Source organism: Schistocerca cancellata, chromosome 1 (genome assembly GCF_023864275.1).
Source record: "Schistocerca cancellata isolate TAMUIC-IGC-003103 chromosome 1, iqSchCanc2.1, whole genome shotgun sequence".
In the NCBI taxonomy this organism is placed as follows: domain Eukaryota; kingdom Metazoa; phylum Arthropoda; class Insecta; order Orthoptera; family Acrididae; genus Schistocerca; species Schistocerca cancellata.
Genome location: NC_064626.1, coordinates 5,833,264 through 5,855,379, shown reverse-complemented (window position 1 = coordinate 5,855,379; position 22,116 = coordinate 5,833,264). Strand labels below are relative to the sequence as shown.

The 22,116-nt window shown below is 53.9% G+C and overlaps 2 protein-coding genes across 2 annotated transcripts in view; both read left to right on the top strand.

Annotated features, from left to right (window-relative positions):
* Positions 1–13,652, top strand: part of LOC126163731 (uncharacterized) — a 60,344-nt gene extending 46,692 nt beyond the window's left edge. The window contains exons 2-3 of the mRNA XM_049920183.1: positions 6,719–7,432; positions 13,458–13,652. Coding sequence (XP_049776140.1) covers positions 6,719–7,432; positions 13,458–13,652 — 909 coding nt within the window. The remainder of the gene's footprint in view (positions 1–6,718; positions 7,433–13,457) is intronic.
* A 4,525-nt stretch (positions 13,653–18,177) lies between these two features.
* LOC126148542 (uncharacterized) overlaps positions 18,178–22,116 on the top strand; it is a gene marked incomplete at its 5' end in the record, with an annotated part of 95,356 nt that continues 91,417 nt past the window's right edge. The window contains one exon of the mRNA XM_049915766.1: positions 18,178–18,237. Coding sequence (XP_049771723.1) covers positions 18,178–18,237 — 60 coding nt within the window. The remainder of the gene's footprint in view (positions 18,238–22,116) is intronic.

Here is a 22,116-nt window from a genome sequence, read left to right as displayed (position 1 = left end):
ACGACCAGGACGCTTAGCTGATTTCTCTCTTCTAGCAGCCGCAGATGCAATATTTTGTAGAGCCAGGTTGACAACTTCAGAATGCCGCAGTTTCCGTGTAGGCGGAAAAGGAACGATTTCAGAAATGCGATTTGTCGGTGCTTTGTTTTTTAATATCAGTATAGGTGGTAAAGAAGTTGAGTCATTAGGAAGTTCATTCAGAATGTTTTGAAAAATATGAAGATACTGATCCCAAGTTCTGTGATTCTGATGACAATAAAGACGACACAATTTATTGATTTCCTTCATCCATCTCTCTGAAGCGTTAGATTGAGGGTGAAAAAGTGAAATGAAAATTGGTTTAATTTTACGACGCCGTAGAGTACGAAGCCAAATTTTAGAACGAAACTGTGATCCACTATCTGATATAACCTTATCAACATGACCCACTTCTTTAAGAAAGTGGTTAATAAAAGCATTAGATACTGAACGAGCTGTTGCTTTGCGTAACGGTGTAAAACACACATATTTTGATGTCAACTCCACTGCTACGAAAATGTACGCAAAACCATTAGTAGATCGAACCACTGGACCGAACAAATCAACTGCAGCCATGTCCTTTAATTTTGCTGGAATGATAGGAAACAACGGTGCTCTGTGAGAAACTGTCAGCGGCTTAGCCTTTTGACATAATTTGCATTTGGCAAGAACAAATCGAATACGTTTTTCCATATTATTGAAGTAGCAATTTTCTCGTAATTTATGAAAGCATTTTCTGGGACCAAAGTGTGCATAACTGAAATGCGTATACCAAATCAGCTTATTAACCCACTCATCAGAAATACAAACTAACCAAACAGAGTTGTCGACTGATTTTCGTTTGAAAAGAATGTCATTGCGAACTAAATAATGCTGTCTAATCGCTACGCTTTCCTTTCTCCTCCACTTCTCCTTAATGTCCTTCCAGATGGGATCCTTATTTTGCTCCTTAGCGATGTCCTGGAGCGAAGACGAAATAAAGTTCTCAAACGCAACACCTTTAATATACATCAAACAATAATTGTTTTCCTTGCAGTCCTCTTCAGCACTTTGTTTCAAACCCATAGGTGCACGTGATAAAGCATCGGCAACAATATTTGAAGAACCCTGTTTGTAAACAATACTAAAATCAAACTCCTGTAGGTGCAACGCCCATCGTGACAATCTGCCATGAGTTAATTTTGTCGACATAAGAAACTCCAGAGCTCGATGATCGGTGTAAACCTTAGTATGTCTGCCAAACAAAAATGTGCGAAATTTTGTAAAAGCCCAAACAACAGCCAAAGCTTCAAGTTCCGTAATCGAATAATTCTTTTCTGATTTCGAGAGAACACGACTTCCAAATGCAATAGTCTTTTGTACTACAACGCCGTTTTCTTCTATCTCTTGAAATAAATGTGCACCTAGGCCTTTGTATGATGAGTCCGTCGCCAAACAAAAATCTTTAGATAAATCCGGGTGTGAAAGAAGTGGAGCAGCAACTAAAGCATCACGAAGTTGTTCAAATTCTGACTGAGCTTCCTCATCCCAACACCAATTAGATTTCTTTCCGGATAGTTCACATAAACGAGGTGTGGCCATATTGTCCAATCTAACAAAGCGTCTAAGAAAATTACAGACACCAAGGAAACTACGAACATCACGTTTTGTGGTAGGAACAGCATAATTACGAATAGCGTCTAATTTTTCTGGATCAGGAAGAATACCTTCTGTAGAAATAATGTGACCGAGAAATTTCACCTGAGAATTCAGATTTTTCTAAGTTCACTGTAATGCCAACTCTTGCAAAAATACGTAATAATGAATCCAAAATTTTGTTGTGCTCACTCCAAGAATGTTTAGCAATAAGAATGTCGTCAACATATGAAGTAATATTGTCACGAAGATAAACAGGTAAAATTTCATTTAAGCTGCGAATGAATGCTGCTGAAGATACAGTAAGTCCAAACGGTAATTTCCGAAACTGGTAACAGTTACCAAAGGCTAAAAAGGCAGTATATTTTCTACAATCAGGGTGGAGTTCTATTTGCTAAAAACTTGCGCGCATATCAATCGTGGATAAAACTTTAATTCCATGAAAATGTTGAAGGAGTTCATCTAAATTTTGTGGACGGTCAGTTTCAGGAATGATGATATTATTTATCTGTCTGGAATCCAGAACCAAACGAATTGACCCATCCTTTTTAAGAACAACGTGTAATGGGCTAGTATAAGGACTGACTGCAGGCTCAATAATGCCCTGATCTAACATGTACTGAAGTTCATTCTTAACCTTGTCTCTGTAAGCCAAAGGAATAGCGTACGTTTTCCCGCGAAATGGTGTGTGTTCTTTTACTTTAAATAAATATTGTAAGCCTTGTATAGTTCCCGTGTGATGACTAAACACTGTAGCATGTGAAGTCAAAATTTGGTGCAGCTCTTCTCTTGCAACGTCATCTGGCACTTCAGCTTTCTTAACCTTTTCATTAATTAGTTCTTCGCTATTAATTATATCATCCATCGCGTCTCTGTATCCATTGTCATTGTCATGAATAAACACATTGTCGTCATAATGCTCAACGAAAACATCAGAAGTAAGAAACCTGAAACATTTTGTATCTGACTCAGATCTTGTTAAACACTCGAAAAATTTCAAACATTTCGGCATTCCGGCAACAGTCAAATTCACACTTCCTTCTTTAAAGTTCAAAATTGCCTTATGTGCGTTAAGAAACTCCATACCTAATATAATTTGTGTACTGAGTAATGGAACAATAATAAAATTAGCAGAAAATTCGTATCCTTGACAATTGAAATTTAGGTTGGTCTGTTGTTTAACTTTTACACCTTTTCCAGAAATCGCTCCTCGAATTGTAGTTTTAGAAATAGGTAACACAGGACAGGCAATAGTCCTTTCACATATACGAAAAACTGATTCACTAATGACGTTCAATGGGCTCCCAGAATCTAAAACTGCAGTGAACTTATTCTTACCCACACATACTTCAATAACAGGATGTAAAAATGCGTCTACATTATTTTCCTTTTCGTCTAACAAAATGTCTCTCATGTCTTCCAGGCGTACGTAGTGTAAAGTCGTAGTGTCATTACTTTCTGAACCGTCTATATTGCTGCCACAAGCCGAAGCTGCAAGTCATTGTCGATTGTTTGCGTCACGTCTTTGATTATTCGCGTCATTTCGCGGATCCATTTCTACGATTTGCACTTGTCTCTCTGAAGTTCTGTCACGTGGAGGATGCCAATTAGGTCCCTCCTGTCTGTTAGATACAAATTCTTGGTTGTGTCTGTTATTGAAATTTCTGTTTTCCTGTCTGTCTGCATAACTACTTCTTGTGTAATTTCGACTGTCACTTCTGAAATTATTGTTGTATCTACTAACCTGGTTATTTCTGTGGTAAGAATTTCTATTACTGTATGAATAATTTCTGTCTTGATGATACCGATTACTGTTTCCGTATGATTGATCATTCCGGTAGGAATTACCGTTATTATAACTGTCTGTGTAATTTCTGTTAGAACGTCTGTTATTGTCATAAGGCTGGTATCTATTGTCCTGTCTGTTTCGTCTGTCATTCTCAAAATTACCGCTATAACGTCCGTTCCGATCACTATCCCTTTTCTCTGAAAATCTATCATAATTACTGTTACTGAAAAAATTACAGGTAGTCCCGTCGTCATTGTCGTACTCGAGTTCTTGTAGCAAAGTCTTAAAAGTCTCAATGTCGTCTTTACATCTTCCGGCTAAAGCAATTTGTCTTATGGATTGTGGCAGCTTGGTTAAACAAATGCGAATTAATTCAGTCGGGCTATAAGGATTGGAATGGAACTGATTCTTTCGAATCATGTCTTCAAAATATTCCGCTGGCATGCGGAATTCAGACTGTTTGAAATTACGCTACATGATAAGACTGTGTTTGACTCTGTCTTGCGTGTTTTCGGACCAATATGCCGATAGAAATGCATGATAAAAATCATTCAGATTATTACAATCTCTAATGAGTGCGCGCATCCGCGTCGCCGGTTCGTTTTCTAAATATCCACACATAAATTCCAGTTTGTGACTTAGTGGCCAATTTGGTGGGAGTGCGTACATAAATTGATCTAACCATGCACATGGATGTATGTCATTCTTAGAATTGCGGAAGATCTTAAATTTCCGAACAGTCAAAAAGTGTTTATAGTCAAAGTTTTCGCCTCGTGGCGACAAAGACCTACCGCGTCTGTCCCAGTCCCAATGTCGATTATTGTCAAGTTCGCGCGCCTGGCGCTCTCTTGTTGCATCCCGTAAATGAAACAAATTATTTTCTTCAAACCCCTCTGGTATCTGTGATTCTAAATTTCTTTTGCCGTCTTTTCCTACGATTTCGCCTTCAATTTGTTTGACTTGCTTTTTTAATGCCTCAAATTCCCTTTTCACGCGTTCATTAAATTTTCCCTGATTTTCAACATGTTTATTTATGCTCTGGTACTCTTCGGTTTCTGAAAATGGCAATGGAGCTGTGTCATCTGAATCTCTGTCCCCATTTAAACTAAGATTTGTCAATTTATCTGAAATCTCCTCCACTCTTTCCGATAAGTCACCAATTTGTTCTTTCTGTTTATTTACGTCTTCCGTAAGTGTCACGACTCGCGTTTCAGTATTAACGCATTTAATAGTTAACTGTTCATACTGTTGTGTTAGGTTATTTAATCTGTCATTTGGTACGGATTCCTCGATTCTCTCAAATATTTCTTCCTTAACTTTTGCACGTTGTAAATTTAACTCTGAAAATTTCTGTACTATCACGCGATCTCTTTCTTCCTGTTCTCTATCCTGTTCCTTTTGTCTAATCTCTACTGCAATTAATCTATTATTGTGAGCATTCAAAATCGGTTGTATTTCTTCTCTAATTTCTTTCTTTAATTCATCTTTCATATTTTTGAAACATGTCCCTATTCGTGAGTCCAACCGTGTTTCCATTGTTTCCATCTCTGTTTCTAAACGTGTTGCCACTGTTTTTAATTCAGATCCTAACCGTGTTTCCATTGTTTCCATCTCTGTTTTAATTGTTCCTATTTGTGTTCCCATATCTGTTTTTAGTTCAGATCGTAAAGTTCCCATCTCTGTTTTAAATTCAGATCGTATCTGTGATCCCACTGTTTTTAATTCAGATCCCAAATTTAATATTACACCCATCAACTGCTCCATACTAAATGGTTCAAAATTCTTTTCGCCCCTAACATTTCCCGCAAAACTAACTTCCTTCTGCATAGCCATAAAGCTATCTGTGTTCAATACTATTTCAGAATCTTCTATCGTTAATCTCGTATTCTGTGAATTTTCTGATTGAGAAAAATTTTGAAATGGTTCCGGACTATTTTCCCGACTTATTACATTGTTTCCCACTTCATTATTCATCACACTGTTCTCCTGTGTTGCCGAGTTCGCCATGTTAACAATTTCGTCATTCTCACTATTCATCATTTTTGCCTTTTTCATTGATCGCGTAATCATTTACAAAACATACAAAACTCGTCACTGTACGAAAATTGCACACAATGCCTCCTTATGTCCAACAATACCATTCACTCGAAATGTTTCCATCAAACACGATTGACGAACAATTGAAATAATTGCACAAAAGCGTCAAACGCGTATACAAGACAACAAATCAAATTCTAAAAAAAAAAGAAAATACCATTAGAAGAATGACAATTACCAAATCTACACATGCAAAATAGACTACAATTACTAAACTATAAATTACTACAACAATGCTACGGTCTACTATTTTTACAATCAGAAGATTTCCAAGGGACGATCCGAAGCAGGGTTCGCCACGTGCATGGGGGCTTAATTATAATAAAGATATATAAGAATGCTGTGCAAATACTTTTTAATTTTCTGTCGCTGTATGTCCGATTACGCTGTTTCGTAAACGGCTGGCCCTGACTAGTTTTTGTACACAATCTGACTGCATGTAACAACCACAAAGAATGAAATGAACATTTCAGTTAATACAATTAATTAATTAAGTCCCCAGCAACTATAAAACCTACGAAACAACAAGCTCAAGTGTAGCTGTTCTGTATGTGGTAGTATGACTCAACGCACATCTGGCACGGTTCTTCTTCAACAAGACAAGAATTTTTAAATATCATTTATACTGACGTGATAAAAGAAAATTAGAAATACTATAATTGTGCAAGAAACCCAGAATTACACTCTAATACAAGAACACACGCCAGATGCTTTGTTGACTGAACCTGTAATGAAGCATTATTCAGGACACACAAATAATAAGAAAATAAAGAAAAGTAGTTAGTTACCTTAATTTATATTGACGAAAAGCACTGAGATCATTACAATATCTCCATTGGAACAACATCTGCTATCTCTCCCATCAAATAACTGCATAAACATGGAACAAAACTCTCGACTACCGCATCTCACTCTGACTTCAGCTCCAAGCAGTGTCCACCACAACTTCTCGGCAAGAACTGCCTGACGCTGCGACTCAATAATCACTGCCAGTGGAGGCGGCGGAACAATACTCTCTGGCGCGGTGGCTCAGTGTAGCCACCTTTCACTGTGGATGTAGAATTAACTTTAGCATTGACAATAACCACTCCTTTACTCATGGTAATGGTTGGCTATCTGTCGCCATGGTACATGGAGTTTCAGGAGTACCTAATGTTCATGGACTTGAAAGCTTTGTAGACAGCCCAGCCCAGCCCAGCTCAACCCAGTCCAGCCCAAGCCCGCTCAGCCCAGCCCAGCCCAGCCCAGACCAGCCCAGCCCACCAGAGCATAGCCCAGCACAGCCCAGCACAGACCAGCCCAGCCCATCTCAGCACAGCCAAGCCCAGCCCAGCCAAGCCCAGCCCAGCCCAGCTCAACCCAGCGCAGCCCAGCCGAGCCCAGCCCAGCCCAGCACAGCACAGCCCAGCACAGCCCAGCCTAATCCAGCCCAGCCCAGCCCAGCCCAGTCCAGCCCAGAACAGCCTGGCCCAGCCCAGCCCAGCCCAGCCCAGCACAGCCCAGCCCAGCCCAGCCCAGCCCAGCCCAGAACAGCCCAGCCCAACCCAGCCCAGCCCTGCCCAGCCCAGCCCAGCCCAGCCCAGCCCAGCCCAGCCCAGCCCAGCCCAGCCCAGCCCAGCCCAGCCCAGTCCAGCCCAGCCCAGCCCAGCCCAGCCCATCCCAGCCCAGCCCAGCCCAATCCAGCCCAGCCCAGACCAGCCCAGACCAGCCCAGCCCAGTCCAGACCAGCCCAGCCTAGCCCAGCCCAGCCGAGCTTATCCCAGCCCAGCCCAGCCCAGCCCAGCCCAGCCCAGCCCGGCACAGCCCAGCTCGGCCCAGTCGAGCGGATCCCAGCCCAGCCCTGCCCAGCCAAGCCCAGCCCAGCCCAGCCCTGCCCAGCCCTGCCCAGCCCAGGTCAGCCTACGCTAAGCTAATTTAAGCTAACCTAACCTAACCTAACCTAACCTAACCTACCCTATCCTAACCTAACATAACCTAACCTAACCTTAACCTAACCTAACCTAACCTAACTTATCGTAACATGTCCATCGACAATATTGAATTCTCAACATCTGCAGACAAGAAGAAGAATGCTGTGCAGAATGTTGCTGCTACTGCACTTGTCGACGGACCCGGTGTTTTCTGCGAATGCTTACTTAACATTAGCATTGACATTAACCATTCGTTTACTAATGGTAATGAATGGCTAACTGTCGCCATGGTACATGGAGATACAGGAGTAGCTAATGATCATGGACTTGAAAGTTTTGTAGACGGCCCAGCCCAGCCCAGCCCAGCCCAGCCCAAGCCCGCTAAGCCCAGCCTAGCCCAGCCCAGCCCAGCCCAGCCCACCACAGCATAGCCCAGCACAGCCCAGACCAGCCCAGCCCAGCCCAGCTCAGCCCAGCCAAGCCCAGCCCAGCCCAGCCCAGCCCAGCCCAGCCCAACCCAGCCCAGCCCAGCCGAGCCCAGCCCAGCCCAGCACAGCCCAGCACAGTCCAGCCCAGCCTAGCCCAGCCCAGCCCAGCCCAGCCTAGTCCAGCCCAGCCCAGCCTGGCCCAGCCCAGCCCAGACCAGCCCAGCCTAGCCCAGCCCAGCCCAGCCCAGCCCAACCCAGCCCGGCCCAGACCAGCCCAGCCCAGCCCAGCCCAGCCCAGCCCATCCCGGCCCAGCCCAGCCCAGCCCAGCCCAGCCCAGCCCAGCCCAGCACAGCCCAGCACAGCCCAGCCCAGCGCAGCCCATCCCAGTCCAGCCCAGCCCAGCCGAGCCCAGCCCAGCACAGCCCAGCCCCGCCCAGCCCAGGCCAGCCCTGCCAGGCCAGCCCAGCCCAGCCAAGCACAGCCCAGCCCAGCCCACCCCAGCCCAGCCCAGCCCAGCCCAGCACAGTGCAGCCCAGCCCAGCACAGCCCAGCCCAGCTCAGCCCAGCGCAGTCCAGCTCAGCTCAGCCAAGCCCAGCCCAGCCCAGCCCAGCCAAGCCCAGCCCAGCCAAGCCCAGCTCAGCCCATCCCAGCCCAGCCCAGCCCAGCCCAGCCCAGCCCAGCCCAGCCCAGCACAGCCCAGCACAGCCCAGCCCAGCGCAGCCCATCCCAGTCCAGCCCAGCCCAGCCCAGCCCAGCCCAGCCCAGCCCCGCCCAGCCCAGCCCAGCCCAGCCAGGCCAGCCCAGCCCAGCCCAGCCCAGCCCAGCCCAGCCCAGTCCAGCCCAGCCCAGCCCAGCCCAGCCCAGCCCAGCACTGTGCAGCAGAGCCTAGCCCAGACCTGCCCTGCCCAACCCAGCCCAGCACAAACCTGCCCAGCCCAGCTCAGCACAGCCCAGCCCTGCCCAGCCCAGCCCAGCCCAGCCCAGCCCACCCAAAGCTAAGCTAATATAAGCTAAGCAAACGTAACCTAACCATACCTAACCTGACCTAACCTATCCTAACCTTACCTAACCTAACCTAACCTTAACCTACACGAACCTAACAAAACCTATCCATCGACAACATTGAATTCTCAACATCTGCTGCAGACAAGAAGAGGAATGCTGTGAAGAACGTTGCTGCTACTGCACTTATCGGCGGCCCCTGTCTTTTCTGTGGTTGTAGACTCAACTTGAGAATTTACAAAAACCATTCCTTTACTCATGGTAATGGCTGGCTGACTGTCGCCATGGTACGTGGAGCTACAGGAGTACCTAATGTTCCTGGACTTTAAAGCTTTGTAGACAGCCCAGCTAAGCCCACCCCAGCCCAGCCCAGCCCAGCCCAGCCCAGCCCAGCCCAGCACAGCCCAGCCCAGCCCAGCCAGCATAGCCCAGCACATCCCAGCCCAGCCCAGCCCAGCCCAGCCCAGAACAGGTCAGCCCAGCCCAGCCCAGCTCAGCCCAGCCCAGTCCAGCCCAACCCAGCGCAGCCCAACGCACCACAGCACAGCCCATCCCAGCACAGCCCAGCCTAAGCTAAACTAATGTAAACTAAGCAAACCTAACCTAATGTAACCTAACCTAATCTATCCTAACCTAACCTAACCTAACTTAACCTTAACCTAACCTAACCTAACGTAAACTAACATAACCTATCCATCGAGAACATTGATTTCTCAACATCTGCTGCAGACAATAAGAAGAATGCTGTGAAGAACGTTGCTGCTACTGCACTTTTCGGCAACCCTGTGTTTTCTGTGGATGCTGACTTAACTTTAGCACTGACATTAACCATTCCTTTACTCATGGTACTGGTTGGCTATCTGTCGCAATTGTACATGGAGGTACAGGAGTACCTAATGTTCACGGACTTGAAAGTTTTGTAGACAGCCCAACCCAGCCCAGCCGAGGCCCACCCAGCCCAGCAAGCCCAGCCCAGCCCAGCCCAGCCCACCCCAGCATAGCCCAGCACAGACCAGCATAGCCCAGCACAGCCCAGCCCAGCCCAGCCCAGCCAGCCCAGCCCAGCACAGCCCAGCCCAGCCCGGCTCAGCCCAGCCCAGCCCAGCCCAGCCCAGCCCAGCCAAGCACAGCCCAGCCCAGCCCAGCCCAGCCCAGCCAAGCACAGCCATGCCCAGCCCAAACCCAGCCCAGACCAGACCAGCCCAGCCCAGACCAGCCCAGCTCTGTCCAGCCCAGCCCATCCCAGCCAAACCCAGCCCAACCCTGTCCAGCTCAGCCCAGCCGACCCCAGCCCAGCACAACTTAGCCCAGCCCAGCCAAGCCCAACCCATCCCAGCCAAGCACAGCACAGCCAAGCCCAGCCCAGCACAGCCCAGCCCAGCCCAGCCCAGTCCAGCCCAGCCCAGCCCAGCCCAGCGCAGCCCAGCCAAGCCCAGCCCAGCGCAGCCCAGCCCAGCCCAAGCCAACCCAACCCAGCCCAGCCCAGCCCAGCCCAGCCCAGCCCAGCTCAGCCCAGCATAGCCCAGCCCACCCCAAACTAAGCTAATATAAGCTAAGCTAACCTAACCTAACCTAACCTAACCTAACCTAACCTACCCTATCGTAACCTAACGTAACCTAACCTTAACCTAACCTAACCTTAACATGACCTAACCTAACCTAACCTAACGTAACCTATCCATTGAGAACATTGACTTGTCAACATCTGCAGACAAGAAGAAGAATGCTGTGAAGTACGTTGCTGCTACTGCACTTGTCAACGGACCCTGTGTTTTCTGTGGATGTAGACTTAACTTTAGCATCGACATTAACCATTCCTTTACTTATGGTAGTGGTTGGCTAACTGTCGCCATGTTTCATGGTGGTACAGGGGTACCTAATGTTCATGAACTTGAAACTTTTGGAGACAGCCCAGCCCAGCATAGCCCAGGCCAAATAAGCCCAGCATAGCCCTGCCCAGCCCAGCCGAGTCCTGCAAAGCCAAGCCCAGCCCAGCCCAGCGCAGGACAGCGCAGCCTAGCCCAGCCCAGCCCAACCCAGCCCAGCCCAGCCCAACGTAGCCTAGCCCAGCCCAGCCCAGCCCAGCCCAGCACAGCCCAGCCCAGTGCAGGACAGCGCAGCCCAGCTGAGCCCAGCCCAACCCAGCCCAGCCCAGCCCAGCCCAGCCCAGCCCAGCACAGCCCAGCCCAGCGCAGCCCAGCCCAGCCCTGCCCAGCCCAGCCCCGCCCAGCCCAGCCCAGACCAGCCCAGCACAGCCCAGCCCAGCCCAGCCCAGCCCAGCCCAGCCCAGCCCAGCACAGCCCAGCACAGCCCAGCCCAGCGCAGCCCAGCCCAGCCCTGCCCAGCCCAGCCCCGCCCAGCCCAGCCCTGCCCAGCCCAGCCCAGCCCAGCCCAGCCCAGCCCAGCCCAGCCCAGCCCCGCCCAGTCCATCCCAGCCCAGCCCAGCCCAGTCAAGCCAAACCCAGTACAGCTCAGCCAAGCCCAGCCCAGCCCAGCCCAGCCCAGCCCAGCCCAGCCCAGCCCAGCGCAGCCCAGCCCAGCCCTGCCCAGCCCAGCCCCGCCCAGCCCAGACCAACCCAGAACAGCCCAGCCCAGCCCAACCCAGCCCAGTCAAGCTCAGCACAGCCTAGCCCAGCCCGGCCCAGCCCGGCCCAGCCCGGCCCAGCCCGGCCCAGCCCAACCCAGCCAGGCCCGGCCCGGCCCAGCCCAGCCCAGCCATGCCCAGCCCAGCCCTGCCCAGCCCAGCCCAGCCCAGCCCAGCCCAGCCCAGCCCAGCCCAGCCAAGCACAGCGCAGCCCAGCCCAGCCCCGCCCAGTCAAGCCCAGCCCAAACTAAGCTAATATAAGCTAAGCTAAGCTAACCTAACCTAACCTAACCTACCCTATCCTAACCTTACCTAACCTAACCTTAACCTAAACTAACCTTAACCTAATTTAACCTAACCTAAGCTAACTTAACCTATCCATTGAGAACATTGAGTTCTCGACATCTGCTGACAAGAAGAAGAATGTTGTGAAGAACGTTGCTGCTACTGGACTTGTCGACGGACGCTGTGTTTTCTGTGGATGTAGACTTAACTTTAGCATCGCCATTAACCATTCCTTTACTCATGGTAATTGTCTGCTATCTGTCGATTGGTACATGGTGGTACAGGAGTACCTAATGTTCATGGACTAGAAAGTTTCGGAGACAGCCCAGCCCAGCCCAGCCCAGTCCAGCCCAGCCCAGCCCAGCCCAGCCCAGCCCAGCCCAGCCCAGCCCAGCACAGCCCAGCCCAGCCCATCCCAGCCCAGTCCACTCCAGCCTAGCCCTGCCCAGTCAAGCCCAGCACAGCCCAGCCCAGCCCAGCCCCGCCCAGCCCAGCCCAGCCCAGCCCAGCCCAGCTCAGCCAAGCCCAGCCCAGCGCAGCCCAGCCCAGCCCAGTCCACCCCAGCCCAGCCCAGCCCAACCCAGCGCAGCCCAACGCAGCCCAGCCCAGCCCAGCCCCGCCCAGCCCAGCCCAACCCAGCCCAGCTCTGCACAGCCCAGCCCAGCCCAGCCCAGCCCAGTCCAGCCCAACACAGCCCAGCACAGCCCAGCCCAGAACAGCCCAGCCCAGCCCAGCCCAGCACAGCCCAGCCCAGCACAGCCCAGCCCAGCCCAGCCCAGCTCAGCCCAGCCCAGCCCAGCCCAGCCCAGCCCAGCCCAAACTAAGCTAATATAAGCTAAGCTAACCTAACCTAACCTAACCTAACCTACCCCATCCTAACCTAACCTAACCTAACCTTAACCTAACCTAACCTTAACCTAACCTAACCTAACATAACATAACGTAACCTATCCATCGAGAACATTGAATTCTCGACATCTGCAGACAAGAAGAAGAATGCTGTGAAGAACGTTGCTGCTACTGCACTTGTCGACGGACCCTGTGTCTTCTGCGGATGTAGACTTAACTTTAGCATCGACATTAACCATTCCTTTACTCATGGTAATATTTAGCTAACTGTCACCATGGTTCATGGTGGTACAGGAGTACCTAATGTTCATGGACTTGAAAGTTTCGGAGACAGACCAGCCCAGCCCAGCACAGTCCAGCCCAGATCAGCCCAGCCCAGCACAGCCCAGCCCAGCCCAGCCCAGCCCAGCCCAGCCCAGCCCAAACTAAGCTAATATAAGCTAAGCTAACCTAACCCAACCTAAAATAACCTACCCTATCCTAACCGAACCTAACCTAACCTTAACCTAACCTAACCTTAACCTAACCTAATCTAACCTAACATAACGTAACCTATCCATCTAGAACATTGAATTCTCGACATCTGCAGACAAGAAGAAGAATGCTGTGAAGAACGTTGCTGCTACTGCACTTGTCGACGGACCCTGTGTTTTCTGTGGATGTAGTCTTAACTTTAGCATCGACATTAACCATTCCTTAACTCATGGTAATGGTTGGCTAACAGTCGCCATGGTACTTGGTGGTACAGGAGTACCTAATGTTCATGGACGTGAAAGTTTTTTAGACAGCCTAGCCCAGCCCAGCCCAGTACAGCCCAGCCAAGCCCAGCCCATTCCAGCCCATCCCTGCTCAACGCAGCCCAGCCCAGCCCAGCCCAGCCCAGCCCAGCCCAGCCCAGCCCAGCACAGTCCAGCCCATCCCAACCCAGCCCAGGCCAGACCAGCCCAGCCCAGCCCAGCGCAGCCCATCCCAGCACAGCCCAGCCCAGCCCAGCCGAGCCCAATTCAGCCCAGCCCAGACCAGCCCAGCCCAGCCCAGCCCAGCACAGCCTAGCCCAGCCCAAACATGCCCAGCCCAGCCCAGCCAAGACCAGCCCAGCCCAGCCCAGCCCTGTCCAGCCCAGCCCAGCCCAACCAAGCGCAAGCCAAACCTGTCCTGCCCAGCCCAGCCCAGCCCAGCCCAGCCCAGGTTAGCCCAGCCCAGCCCAGCCCAGCACAGCCCAGCTTAGCCCAGCCCAGCATAGCCCAGCCCAGCTGAGCCCAGCCGAGCACAGCCCAGCCCAGCCCTGACTGCCCACCCAAGCCCCACCCAGAACTGCCCAGTCCAGCCCATCCCAGCCCTGCCCATTCCTGCCCAGCGAAGCTCAACCAAGTCCAGCCCAACTCAGCCCAGCCCAGTCCAGCCCAGCCCAACACAGCCCATCCCAGCTCTGCCCAGCCCAGCCCAGCCCAGCCCAGCCCAGCCCAGCCCAGCTCAGCCCAGCCCAGCCCAGCTTAGCCCAGCCCAGCCCAGCCCATCCCAGCCCAGTCCAGCCCAGCCCAGCCCAGCCCAGCCCAAGCTAAGCTAATATAGGCTAAGCTAACCTAACCTAACCTAACCTAACCTACCCTATCCTAACCTAACCTATCCTATCCTGAACCTAACCTAACCTTAACCTATCCTAACCTAACCTGACCTAACGTAACCTATCCATCGAGAACATAGAATTCTCAAAATCTGCAGACAAGAAGAAGAATGCTGTGAAGAACGTTGCTGCTACTGCACTTGTCGACGAACCCTGTGTTTTCTGTGGATGTAAACTTAACTTTCACATAGACATGAACCCTTCCTATACTCATGGTGATGGTTGGCTAAATGTCGCCATGGTTCATGGAGGTACAGGAGTACCTAATGTTCACGGACTTGAAAGTTTTGGAGACAGCCCAGCCCAGTATAGCCCATCCCAGGCAAGCCCAGCCCAGCCTAGCCCAGACCTGCACAGCCCAGCCCAGCCCAGCCCAGCCCAGCCCAGCCCAGCCCTGTCCAGCCCAGCCCAGCCCAGCCAAGCCCAGCCCAACCCTGTCCAGCGCAGCCCAGCCGACCCCAGCCCAGCCCAACTTAGCCCAGCCCAGCCCAGCCCAACCCATCTCAGCCCAGCCCAGCCCAGCCAAGCCCAGCCCAGCCCAGCCCAGCCCAGCCCAGCCCAGCCCAGCCCAGTCCAGCCCAGCCCAGCCCAGCACAGCCCAGCCTAGCCCAGCCCAGCCCAGCCCAGCTCAGCCCAGCGCAGCCCAGCCCACCCCAAGCTAAGCTAATATAAGCTAAGCTAACCTAACCTAACCAAACCTAACCTACCCTATCGTAACCTAACGTAACCTAACCTTAACCTAACCTAACCTTAACCTAACCTAACCTAACCTAACCTAACGTAACCTATCCATTGAGAACATTGACTTCTCAACATCTGCAGACAAGAAGAAGAATGCTGTGAAGTACGTTGCTGCTACTGCACTTGTCAACGGACCCTGTGTTTTCTGTGGATGTAGACTTAACTTTAGCATCGACATTAACCATTCCTTTACTTATGGTAATGGTTGGCTAACTGTCGCCATGTTTCATGGTGGTACAGGAGTACCTAATGTTCATGAACTTGAAAGTTTTGGTGACAGCCCAGCCCAGCATAGCCCAGGCCAGATAAGCCCAGCATAGCCCAGCCCAGCCCAGCCGAGTCCAGCAAAGCCAAGCCCAGCAGAACCCAGCACAGCCCTGCCCAGCCCAGCACAGCCCAGCCCAGCCCAGACCAGCCCAGCCCAACCCAGCCCAGTGCAGGACAGCGCAGCCCAGCCGAGCCCAGCCCAACCCAGCCCAGCCCAGCCCAGCCCAGCCCAGCCCAGCACAGCCCAGCCCAGCGCAGCCTAGCCCAGCCCAGCCCAGTCCATCCCAGCCCAGCCCTGCCCAGCCCAGCCCAGCCCAGCCCAGCACAGCCCAGCCCAGCCCTGCCCAGACCAGCCCCGCCCAGCCCAGACCAGCCCAGAACAGCCCAGCCAAGCCCAGCCAAGAACAGCCCAGCCCAGCCCAGCCCAACACAGCCCAGCCAAGCTCAGCACAGCCCAGCCCAGCCCGTCCCAGCCCAGCCCAGCCCATCACAGCCCAGCCCAGCCCATCCCAGCCCAGCCCAGCCCATCACAGTCCAGCCCAGCCCAGCCCAGCCCAGCCCAGCCCAGCCCACCCCAGAACAGACCAGCCCAGCCCAGCCAAGCACAGCCCAGCCCAACCCAGCCCAGTCAAGCTCAGCCCAAACTAAGCTAATATAAGCTAAGCTAAGCTAACCTAACCTAACCTAACCTACCCTATCCTAACCTTACCTAACCTAACATTAACCTAAACTAACCTTAACCTAATTTAACCTAACCTAACCTAACTTAACCTATCCATTGAGAACATTGAATTCTCGACATCTGCTGACAAGAAGAAGAATGTTGTGAAGAACGTTGTTGCTACTGCACTTGTCGACGGACGCTGTGTTTTCTGTGGATGTAGACTTAACTTTAGCATCGACATTAACCATTCCTTTACTCATGGTAATATTTAGCTAACTGTCACCATGGTTCATGGTGGTACAGGAGTACCTAATGTTCATGGACTTGCAAGATTCGGAGACAGCCCAGCCCAGCCCAGCCCAGTCCAGCCCAGACCAGCCCAGCCCAGCACAGCCCAGCCCAGCCCAGCCCAGCCCAGCCCAGCCCAGCCCAAACTAAGCTAATATAAGCTAAGCTAACCTAACCTAACCTAAAATAACCTACCCCATCCTAACCGAACCTAACCTAACCTTAACCTAACCTAACCTTAACCTAATCTAACCTAACCTAACATAACGTAACCTATCCATCTAGAACATTGAATTCTCGACATCTGCAGACAAGAAGAAGAATGCTGTGAAGAACGTTGCTGCTACTGCACTTGTCGACGGACCCTGTGTTTTCTGTGGATGTAGACTTAACTTTAGCATCGACATTAACCATTCCTTAACTCATGGTAATGGTTGGCTAACTGTCGCCATAGTACTTGGTGGTACAGGAGTACCTAATGTTCATGGACGTGAAAGTTTTTTAGACAGCCTAGCCCAGCGCAGCTCAGTCCAGCCCAGCCAAGCCCAGCCCATCCCAGCCCATCCCAACTCAACCAAGCCCAGCCCAGCCCAGCCCAGCCCAGCCCAGCCCAGCCCAGTCCAGCCCAGCCTAGCACAGCCCAGACAAGCCCAGCCCAGCCAAGAGCAGCACAGCCCAGCCCAGCCCAGCCCAGCCCAGCCCAGCCCAGCCAAGCCCAGCCCAGCCCAGACCAGTGCAGCCCACCCCAGCCCAGCCCAGCCCATCCCAGCCCAGACCAGCCCAGCCTAAGCTAAGCTAATATAAGCTAAGCTATCCTAACCTAACTTAACCTAACCTACCCTAACCTAACCTTACCTAACCTAAACTAACCTATTCTATCCAAACATAACCTAACCTAACCTTAACCTAACCTAACATTAACCTAACCTAACATAAGCTAACCTAACGTAACCTATCCATCGAGAACATTGAATTCTCAACATCTGCAAACAAGAAGAAGAATGCTGTGAAGAACGTTGCTGCTACTGCACTTGTCGACGGACCCTGTGTTTTCTGTGGATGTAGACTTAACTTTAGCATCGACATTAACCATTCCTTTACTCATGGTAATTGTTTGCTATCTGTCGCTATGGTATATGGTGGTACAGGTGTACCTAATGGTCATGGACTACAAAGTTTTGGAGACAGCCCATCCCAGCCCAGCCCAGTCCAGCCCAGCCCAGCCCATCCCAGCCCAGCCCAGCCCAGCCCAGCCCAGCCCATTCCATCCCAGCCCAGCACAGCCTAGCCCAGCCCAACCCAGCCCAGACCAGCCCAGCCCAGCCCAGCCCAGCCCAGCCCAGCCCAGCCCAGCCAGCGCAGCACAGACCAGCCCAGCCCAACCCAGCCAAGCCCATCCCAGCCCAGCCTAGCCCAGCCCAGCCCAGCCCAGCCCAGCCCAGCCCATTCCAGCCCAGCCCAGCACAGCCCAGCCCAGCCCAACCCAGCCCAGCCCAGCCCAGCCCAGCCCAGACCAGCCCAGCCCAGCCCAGCCCATCTTAGCCCAGCCCAAACTAAGCTAATATAAGCTAAGCTAACCTAACCGAACCTAACCTAACTTACCCCATCCTAAACGAACCTAACCTAACCTTAAACTAACCTAACGTTAACCTAACCTAACCTAACCTAAACTAACCTCACGTAACCTATCCATCGAGAACATTGAATTCTCGACATCTGCAGACAAGAGGAAGAATGCTGTGAAGAACGTTGCTGCTACTGCTCTTGTCGACCGACCCTGTGTTTTCTGTGGATGTAGACTTAACTTTAGCATCGACATTAACCATTCCTTTACTCATGGTAATGGTTAGCTGACTGTCGCTATGGTTCAAGGTGGAACAGGAGTACCTAATGTTCATGGACTTGAAAGTTTTGGAGACAGCCCAGCCCAGCCCAGCCCAGTCCAGCCCAGCCCAGCCCAGTTCACTCCAGCCCAGCCCTGCCCAGACAAGACCAGCCCAGCTCAGCCAAGCCCAGCCCAGCACAGCCCAGCACAGCAGAGCCCAGCCCAGCCCAGCCCAGCCCAGCGCAGCCCAGCCCAGCCCAGTCCCGCCCAGCCCAGCCCAGCCCTGCACAGCCCAGCACAGCCCAGCCCAGCCCAGCCCAGCCCAGCCCAGCCCAGCCCAACCCAGCCCAGCCCAGCCCAGCCCAGAGCAGCCCAGTCCAGCCCAGCCCAGCACAGCCCAGCCCAGCCCAGCCCAGCCCACTCCAGCCCAGCCAAGCCCAGCCCAGCACAGCCCAGCTCAGACCAGCCCATCCCAGAACAGCCCAGCCCAGCCCAGCCCAGCACATCCCAGCCCAGTCCAGCCCAGCCCAGCCCAGAACAGACCATCCCAGCCCAGCCCAGGCCAGCCCAGCCCAGCGCAGCCCAACCCAGAGCAGCCCAGCCGAGCCCAGCACAGCCCAGTACAGCACAGCCCAGCCCAGCCCAGCCCAGCCCAGTCCAGTCCAGCCCAGTCCAGCACAACCCAGCCCATCCCAGCACAGCCCAGTCCAGCACAGCCCAGACCAGCCCAACCCAGCCCAGCCCAACCCAGCCCAGCCCAGTCCAGCCAGCCCAGCCCAGCCCAGCCCAGCCCAGCCCAGCACAGCCCAGCCCATCTCAGCACAGCACAGCCCAGCACAGCCCAGCACAGCCCAGCACAGCCCAGCCAAGCCCAGCCCACCCCATTCCAGCCCAGCCCAACCCAGCGCAGCCCAGCCAGCCCAGCACAGCCCAGCCCAGCCCATCCCAGCCCAGCCCAGCTCAGTCCAGCCCAGCCCAGCATAGCCCAGCGCAGCCCATCCCAGCCCAGCCCAGCCCAGCCCAGCCCAGCCCAGCCCAGCCCAGCCCAGCCCAGCCCAGCCCAGTCCAGCTCAGTCCAGCCCAGCCCAGTCCAGCCCAGCGTAGCCCAGCCCAGCCCAGCCCAGCCCAGCCCAGCCCAGCCGAAGCTAAGCTAATGTAAGCTAAGCTAACCTAACGTAATTTAACCTAACCTAACCTACCCTACCCTAACCTAACCTAAACTAAACTTAACCTAACCTAACCTTAACCTAACCTAACCTAACCTAACCTAACGTAACCTATCCATCGAGAACATTGAATTCTCAACATCTGCAGACAAGAAGAAGAATGCTGTGAGAACGTAGCTGCTACTGCACTTGACTACGGACCCTGTGTTTTCTGTGGATGTAGACTTAACTTTAACATCGACATTAACGATTCCATTACTCATGGTAATGGTTGGCTAACTGTCGCCATGGTACATGGTGGTAAAGGAGTATCTAATGTTCATGGACTTGAAAGTTTTTAAGAGAGCCGAGCCCAGCCCAGCCCAGTCCAGATCAGCCCAGCCCAGCCTAACCCAGCACAGCCCAACCCAGCCCAGCGCAGCCCAACCCAGCCCAGCCCAGCCCAGCACAGCCCAGCCCATTCCAGCAGAGCCCAGACGAGCCCAGCCCAGAACAGCCCAGCCCAGCCCAGCCCAGCACAGCCCTGCAAAGCCCAGCCCACCCCAGCCTAAACCAGCCCAGTCCAGCCCAGCCCAGCCCAGCCCAGGCCAGCCCAGCCCAGCCTAGCCCAGCCCAGCGCATCCCAGCCCAGCACAGCCCAGCCCAGCCAAGCCCAGCCCAGCCCAGCCCAGCCAAGCGCAGCCCAGCCCAACCCAACCCAGCCCAGCCCAGCCTAGCCCAGCCCAGCCCAGCCCAGCCCATCCCAGCCCAGCCCATCCCAGCACAGCCCAGCCCAGCCCAGCCCCGTCCAGATGGGTCCAGACCAGCCCAACCCAACCCGGCCCAGCCCAGGCCATCACAGCCCAGCCCAGCACAGCCCAGCCAAGATCAGCCCAGCCCAGCCCAGCACAGCCCAGCCTAGCCCAGTCCAGCCCAGCCCAGCCCACCCCATCCCAGCCCAGCCAAGCCCAGCGCAAACCGGCACAGCCCAGCCCAGCCCAGCTCCGCACCGCCCAGCCCAGCCCCGCCCCACCCCGCCCCACTCAGCCCAGCCTTTCCCAGCCCAGCCCAGACCAGCCCAGCCCAGCCCAGCCTAGCCCAGCCCAGTCCAGTCCAGCCCAGCCCAGCCCAGCAAAACTCAGCTCAGCCCAGCCCAGCCTAGCCCAGCCCAGCACTTCACAGACCAGCCCAGCCCAGCCCAACCCACCCCAGTCCAGCCCAGCCCAGCCCATCCCAGCCCAGCCCAGCCCAGCCCAGCCCAGCCTACCCCAGTCCAGCCCAGCCCAGACCAACTCAGCCCAGACCAGTCCAGCCAAGCCCAGCTCATCACATCCCAGCCCATTCCAGCCCTGTCCAGCCCAGCCCAGCCCAGCCAAGCCCAACCCAACCTTGTCCAGCCCAGCCCAGTCCAGCCCAACCCACCCCAGGTCAGCTTAGCCCAGCCCAGACCAGTCCAGTCCAGCCCAGCTCAGCCCAGCCCAGCCCATCCCAGCCCAGCCCAGCCCAGCCCAACCCAGCCCAGCCCTGCCCTGCCCAGCCCAGCCCAGCCCAGCCCAGCCCAGCCTAGCACAGCCCAGCCCAAGCTAAGGTAATATAAGGTAAGCTAACTTAACATAACCTAACCTAACCAAACCTACCCTATCCTTACCTAACCTAACCTAACCTTACCTAACCTAACCATAACCTAACCTAACCTAACGTAACCTATCCATCGAGCACTTTGGTTTCTCAACATCTGCAGACTAGAAGAATAATGCTGTCAAGAACGGTGCTGCTACTGCACTTGTCGACCGACCCTATGTTTTCTGTGGATATAGACTTAACATTAGCATCGACATTAACCATTCCTTTACTCATGGTAATGGTTGGCTTACTGTCGCCATTGTACATGGTGGTACAGGAATACCTATTGTTCATGGACTTGAAAGTTTTGCAGACAGCCCAGCCCAGCCCAGCCCAGTCCAGCCCAGTCCAGCCCAGCTCAGCCCAGCCCAGCCCAGACCAGCCCAAGCCAGCCCAGGCCAGCCCAGCCCAGCCCAGAACAACCCAACCCCGCCTAGCCCAGCCCAGCCCAGCCCAGCCCAGCCCAGCCTAGCCCAGCACAGCCCTGCCCTGTCCAGCGCAGCCCAGCCCAGCCAAGTCCAGCCTAACCCTGTCCAGCCCAACCCAGCTCAGCCCAGCCCAGCCTAGCCCAGTTTAGCACAGCCCAGCCCACGCCAGCCCAGACCAGCTTAGCCCAGCCCAGCCGAGCGCAGCCCTGCCCAGCCCAGCCCAGCCCTGCCGAGGCAGCCCAGCCCAGCCCAGCGCAGCCCAGCCCAGGCCAGCCAAGCCCAGCCCAGCAAGCCCAGACCAGCACAGCCCAGCCCAGCCCTGCCCTGCCCAGCCCAGCCCAGACAAGCTCGGCCACACTCAGCCCAGCCCTGTCCAGCCCAGCCCAGCCCAGCACAGCCCAGTCCAGCCCAGCCCAGCCCAGCCCAGCCCAGCCAGCCCGGCACAGCCCAGCCCAGCCCAGTCCATCCAAGCCTAAGCTAAGCTTATATAAGCTTCAGCATTGACATTAACCATTCCTTTACTCATGGTCATGGTTGGCTAACTGTCGCCATGGTACATGGAGGTACAGGAGTACCTAATGTTAATGGACTTGAAAGTTTTGTAAACAGCCCAGCCCAGCCCAGCACAGCACAGCACAGCCCAGCCCAGCCCAGCCCAGCCCAGCCCAGATCAGGAAAGCCAAGCTCAGCCCAGCCCAGCGAAGCCCAGCACAACCCAGCACAGCACATCCCAGCCCAGCCCAGCCCAGCCTAGCCCAGCCCAGCCCAGACCAGCCCAGCGCAGCCCAGCCCAGCCCAGCCCAGCCCAGCCCAACCCAGCCCAGCCCAGCCCAGACCAGCCCAGCCCAGCCCAGAGCAGCCCAGCACAACCGAGCCTAGCCCAGCCCAACACATCCCTGCCCTCCACAGCCC